Source organism: Phocoena phocoena, chromosome 15 (assembly GCF_963924675.1).
Source record: "Phocoena phocoena chromosome 15, mPhoPho1.1, whole genome shotgun sequence".
Classification (NCBI taxonomy): Eukaryota; Metazoa; Chordata; class Mammalia; order Artiodactyla; family Phocoenidae; genus Phocoena; species Phocoena phocoena.
Window position 1 is genome coordinate 28951050 of NC_089233.1, and position 6738 is coordinate 28957787.

At 44.1% G+C, this 6738-nt stretch overlaps 1 protein-coding gene across 1 annotated transcript in view; it reads left to right on the forward strand.

Moving 5' to 3' along the window:
- Positions 1–5201, forward strand: part of LOC136135307 (uncharacterized) — a 181196-nt gene extending 175995 nt beyond the window's left edge. The window contains exon 68 of the mRNA XM_065893207.1: positions 5086–5201. Coding sequence (XP_065749279.1) covers positions 5086–5201 — 116 coding nt within the window. The remainder of the gene's footprint in view (positions 1–5085) is intronic.
- The last annotated feature ends 1537 nt before the right edge of the window (positions 5202–6738 follow it).

The window sequence follows — 6738 nt, forward strand, 5'->3', positions numbered from 1 at the left end:
CATTGATTTCTTGGATATGACAGCAAAGGCACAAGCAATAAAAGAATAAACAGACCAACTGGACTTCATCAAAATTAAAAACTTCTGTGCATGAAATGACACAATCAACAGAGTATAAAGGCAACCTATGGAATGGGAGAAAATATTTGCAAATGAAGTAACTGACAAAGGATTAATCTCCAAAATATACAAACAGCTCATGCAGCTCAATATCAAAAAAACCCAAACAACCCAGTCAAAAAGTGGGCAGAAGAGGGCCTTCCCTGGTGACACAGTGGTTGAGAGTCCACTTGCCAATTCAGGGGACACGGGTTCGTGCCCCGGTCTGGGAAGATCCCACATGCCGCGGAGTGGCTGGGCCCGTGACCCATGGCCACTGAGCCTGTGCGTCCGGAGCCTGTGCTCTGCAAGGGGAAAGGCCACAACAGTGAGAGGCCACGTACGGCAAAAAAAAAAAAAAAAAAAGAGTGTAGGTCAAAAAATGGACAGAAAACCTAAATAGACATTTCTCCAAAGAAGGCATACAGATGGCCAACAAACACATGAAAAGATGCTCAACATCACTAATTATTAGAGAAATGATAATCAAAACTACAATGAGGTATCACCTCACACCAGTCAGAATGGCCACCATCAAAAACTCTACAAACAATAAATGCTGGAGAGAGGGTGTGGAGAAAAGGGAACCCTCCTACACTGTTGGTAGGAATGTAAATTGGTACAGCCACTATGGAGAACAGTATGGAGGTGCCTCAAAAAACTAAAAATAGAACTCCCATATGACCCAGCAATCCCACTACTGGGCATATACCCAGAGAAAACAATAATTCAAAAAGATGCATGCACCCCAATGTTCATTGCAGCACTGTTTACAATAGCCAAGACATGGAAGCAACCTAAGTGTCCATCAACAGGAATGGATAAAGATGTGGTACATATATACCATGGAATATTACTCAGCCATAAAAAGGAACGAAATTGGGTCATTTGTAGAGACATGGATGGACCTAAAGACTGTCATACAGAATGAAGTAAGTTAGAGAGAGAAAAGCAAATATCATATATTAACGCATATACGTGGAATCTGAAAAAATTGGTACAGACAATCTTATTTACAAAGCAGAAACAGCGGCACAGATGTAGAGAACAAATGTATGGATACCAAGGGAGAAGTTGGGGGATGAATTGGGAGATTGGGATTAACATATATGCACTATTGATACTATGTCTAAAATAGATAACTAATGAGAACCTACTGTATAGTACAGGGAACTCTACTCAATACTCTGTGGTGACCTAAATGAGAAGGAAATCCAAAAAAGAAGGGATATATGTATACATACAGCTGATTCACGGTGCTGTAAAGTATAAACAAACACAATATTGTAAAGCGACTATACTCTGATAAAAAAAAATAAAATTGGTCAAAGGACTTGAATAGACATTCCTCCAAAGAAGATATATAAATAACCAACAAGTACATGAGAAGATGCTCAATATCACCAATCATTAGGGAAATGTGAATCAAAACCACAATGGTATATAAACTCACACCCATTAGAGTGGCTGCTATCAAAAAATTAGAAAATAGTGGTAGCAAGGATGTGAAGAAATTGGAACCATCATGCACTGTTGGTGGCAATGTAAAATGGTGTAGCTAATATGGAAAACAGCATGGCAGTTCCTCAAAAAAATTAAAAATAAAATTACCATATGATCCAGTCATTCCACTTCTGGGTATATACCCCAAAAGAATTGAAAGCAGGATCTCAAAGATATCTATACACCCATCATAGCATCATTATTCACAACAGCCAAAAGTTATAAGCAACCCGTGTCCATCAGCAATTGAAGGGATAAGCAAAATGTATATATACATACAATGGAATATCATTCAGCCTTAAAAAGGACGGAAATTCTGACACAAGCTACAACATGAATGAACTTTGAGAACATTATGCTAAATGAAATAAGCCAGTCACAAAAAGACCGATACTGTATGATTCCCCTTCTATGAGGTGCCTAGAGTTGTCAAATTCATAGAGACAGAACACAGAATGATGGTTGCCATGGGCTGGTCTAAGAGGATAATAGGAGTTGTTTAATGGGGACAGAGTTTCAGTTTTGCAAGATGAAAAGCGTTCTGGAGAATAGATGGTGGTGATGGTTGCGCAACAAAGTGAAAGTACTTAACACTACTGACCTGTGCACTTATTAAGATGGTCAACCTTTTTGTGATGTATATTTTGCCACAACTAAGGATCTTTTAATTAAAAAATTTTTACTGAGCACCTACTTCATATGCTAGGCATGGTGATACAACTCTAAACACTGAACTTATAACCACTGTAATTATAAAAAACGAACACACTTTAAGGAGACAAAATTCTAAGAGCAAGAACCAGCAGAGTCAGACAATAGACACAGACCCACAGGAATTCAGAAATGGGTTTATCCAACACAGACCATAAATTTCGGCAGGGATAACAAGCAACTCATGCAGCTCAATATCAAAAAAACAAACAACCCAATCCAAAATTGGGAAGAAGACCTAAATAGACATTTCTCCAAAGAAGATATACAGATGGCCAACAAACACATGAAAGGATGCTCAACATCACTAATCATTAGAGAAATGCAAATCACAACTACAATGAGATATCACCTCACACCAGTCAGAATGGGCATCATCAAAAAATCTACAAACAATAAATGCTGGAGAGGGTGAAGCTGGTGAAGAAAAGGTGAAGAAAAGGGAACCCTCTTGCACTGTTGGTGGGAATGTAAATCGATACAGCCACTATGGAGAACAGTATGGAGGTTCCTTAAAAAACTACAAATAGAACTACCATATGACCCAGCAATCCCACTCCTGGGCATATACCCTGAGAAAACCATAATTCAAAAAGAGTCATGTACCATAATGTTCATTGCAGCTCTATTTACAATAGCCAGGACATGGAAGCAACCTACGTATCCATCGACAGATGAATGGATAAAGAAGATGTGGCACGTATATACAATGGAATATTAAAGGAATATTTAATATTCCATTGTATATATGGAATATAAAAGGAAACCAAAAGGAACCATAAAAGGAAACGAAATTGAGTTATTCGTAGTGAGGTGGATGGATCCAGAGTCTGTCATACAGGGCAAAGTAAGTCAGAAAGAGAAAAACAAATACCGTATGCTAACACATATATATGGAATCTAAAAAAAAAGGTCATGAAGAACCTAGGTGCAGGACGGGAATAAAGATGTAGACCTACTAGAGAATGGACTTGAGGACACGGGGAGGGGGAAGGGTAAGCTAGGACAAAGTGAGAGAGTGGCATGGACGTATATACACTACCAAATGTAAAACAGAGAGCTAGTGGGAAGCAGCCGCATAGCACAGGGAGATCAGCTCGGTGCTTTGTGTCCACCTAGAGGGGTGGGATAGGGAGGGTGGGAGGGAGACGCAAGAGGGAAGAGATATGGGGATATATGTATATGTATAGCTGATTCACTTTGTTATAAAGCAGAAACTAACACACCATTGTAAAGCAATTATACTCCAATAAAGATGTTAAAAAAAATTTTGGCAGGGAACTAGAAAATTTTTAAAATATCATATCTGGAAAGAACCAAAGATATCATATCAACAGATGGCAGAAAAGGAATTTAATAAGATTGTCTAATGCTCATATTTTCTTTTTAAAAAATTCTCTTAGCAAATGAGGGCTAGGAGGGACCTTCCTTAACCTGGTAACTTGAGGTATTTGGTATCCAGCCTTTAACATCACAGTTGATGGAGAAACATCAGAAGCAAGGAGATAGACACTCTTTCTCTCTGTTTCTATTACATATTGTATTGATGACCCCATCACACTCAGTAAGACCAGAAAAAGAAATGAAGTACAGAGATTAAAACTCACCTGCTGGGACTTCCCTGGTGGCACAGTGGTTAAGTATCTGCCTGCCAATGCAGGGGACATGGGTTCGAGCCCTGGTCTGGGAAGATCTCACATGCCGCGGAGCAACTAAGCCCGCGAGCCACAACTACTGAAGCCTGTGTGCCACAACTACTGAAGCGCGTGCACCTAGAGCCCATGCTCTGCAACAAAGAGAAGCCACTGCAATGAGAAGCCCTCTCACCGCAACAAAGAGTAGCCCGCGCTTGCTGCAACTAGAGAAAGCCTGCGCGTAACAACAAAGACCCAACGCAGCCAAAAATGAATAAATTAAAAAAAAACAAAAAAAGCCTTACCTGCTGATGGTGTGCCTTGCCCAGAGAGGTGCCGAGGGTCTTCCTGGGTCTGTGATCCCTAAGTTGAAGAGGTCCCTGCTTCAGTGTGAGCTGGATATCCAAGGGGTAAGGCTGACTCCTTCTGAAAGTAAAGAGAAGTCATTTAGATGTCACCAAATGTTCTGGAAACATCTGAATGTCCCTGCTGCTTTCATGACCTGGATACCCTCTCTTCATCAGGACTCAGCCCCTGAACTCCCCTCTACCCCCCACTTTGGGTGCACCCTCCATGCTCCCAAAGCATCACGTGCTGGGGTTCAGCCCTCTCCCAGGCCAGGAACTCCTGGGGTGGGGGTGAGGGCATGTCTCACAAGTGCAGGGAACCATCTAACCATACCCACTGCTCTTCCAAAGGGGGAGATGTCCTTTTAATGAGGGCCACTCGAGGCCTGACCCTGCTGGGCCTACAGCACGCCAGGGGCTATAACAGGGGCCCTCAGCTCGCTTCCAGGAAACAGCGGGAGCTCCCTGTCCTCTGGGCCTACAGCGAAGCCTTACTTCTCTTCTTTTTTCTTTGCAGTTTGAGATTTTGCCTGAGCCAGCACCAGGCTGCCAAAGATTTCAGACTCCCCCTCCTCCTACCACAATCCCATCTCGTCAGCAAGCTCAAGATTCCTGTCTGGGGCAGGACAAGCAGCACGAAATGCCAAGAAACTCAGAGAAGACCAGGAAAGATACAGATCCAGGAAAGAAGGGCTGTTAGGCATTGATTTCAGAATGCTTCTGGGGGCGGTAAAGCCCACACTGGTCTGGGTAATGCTCCACCTCCCTCAACACCTGCCCTGTAATTCCAGGAGGCAGCCTGGCCTGCCGGGCCCAGCTCTGGAGAGCGGAAGCCACTCCAGCAACTGTTCTGCCTGAGATACTTAGTCACTCGCTGGCTGCTGTTTCGGAAGCCTCAGCTGTATGAGCCAGGCTGCCCCGGGTCTCCTAGCCTGGGATTGGCTTCCCCTGCCCTCTTCAGGGTCTCCCCTGAGGCATGAGGATCCTTGAGGGGAAACTGATGGTCCCAAATCCCTTAACCACAAGCCTGGTTGGGTGCTTCCCTCTTTGGGGTAGAGCCTGACTCTAAGACTGAATGCTCCAGGGGGCCGGTTTCCACAGACGTGTGCTCTGCACCTGGGCACTCAGACCCCAAGAGTTACAGCCCTAAAAGTTGTTCACTTTCTTTGGGGGGAGGCTTTTCCGTTGAGTTTTCAACTGAAAAAATAAAGCTGGCAGATTCCAAGAACATGTCCATTAGATTGCTGGGGTTAGCCATCCACTGGAGAGATTGGCGGTGCCGGGGGGGGGGGGGGGAGGCGGTGTTGGGTGGCTGTGAAACCTGCCCACCAGTAGGGAGTTCCCAGGGCCCTCTCTACACCAAGTCCAGAGTCCAGAGCAAAGGGTGAAGCGTCAGCCATGAGGCATGGGGCCACCAGAGGGCCAGACGCCAGACTGTCCCTGGCCTCCCCACACGTAAATGCCTGGCACACAGCAGATGCTCAGTGAAGTTTAGAAGAAGGAGCTCTAGAGAGTTTTAGAGTTTTTAGGAGTGAATGGGAATCAGGGAGCCGGTCCCGCTCATTCCCACACTCTGGAGGGAAGGGGGAGGGGATGGCTGTCGTGATTGATTGAGCAGATGCCATGTTGCCATGGTTACAACTAGCCGATCCCAGAGTACAGGCACTGCTCTTTGAAAGACGTTTGCTCTTAGACTTTATAATAACCCAATGAGGAGTGGACGATCCCCATGTAATAGAAGCAGCAGGCTCAGAGAGCCCAGGGGATGTACCCAAGGTCACACAACTAGCAGATGGCCAGGCTGGCGCTGATCCCCAAGGCTGCCCAACAACAGCCATCTGCCTTCTACATTCTCAACAGCATCGTGCCATCTACAGGCACACCTTGTTTTATTGCACTTTGCAGATGTTGTGTTTTTGTTTTTACAAATTGAACGTTTGTGGCAACGCTGCGTCGAGGAAATCTATCAGTGCCATTTTTCACAGAGCATTGCTCACTTCGTGTCTGTGTCACATTTTGGTAATTCTCACAATATTTCAGATGTTTTCATTATTATTATATGTGTTATGGTTTAATTAAGGTATGTACATTGTTCTTTTAGAAGCAATACTATTGCACACTTAATAGACTACAGTATAGTATAAACATAACAGACGCAGTGGGAAACCAAAAAATTCACGTGACTTGCTTCATTGCAGCGGTCTGGAACTGAACCCCAGTATCTCTGAGGTGTGCCTGTAGTCTTCCATTTACTTTAAGAAAGAGTCAAATTAACTTTAGCCTTGTCCCAAGCCATAATGTGTAGTGCTTGTTCATCCTTTCCTAATATGCATCAAAACAGCCCATAAGCCATGTGACGCCCAAGCAGAAATGCACCCACAACTGTCTGAAGTGCTGTGCTAGACCTTGTTGCTGGGAACTTGGCTCCGGAGGAGGGAGGGAGA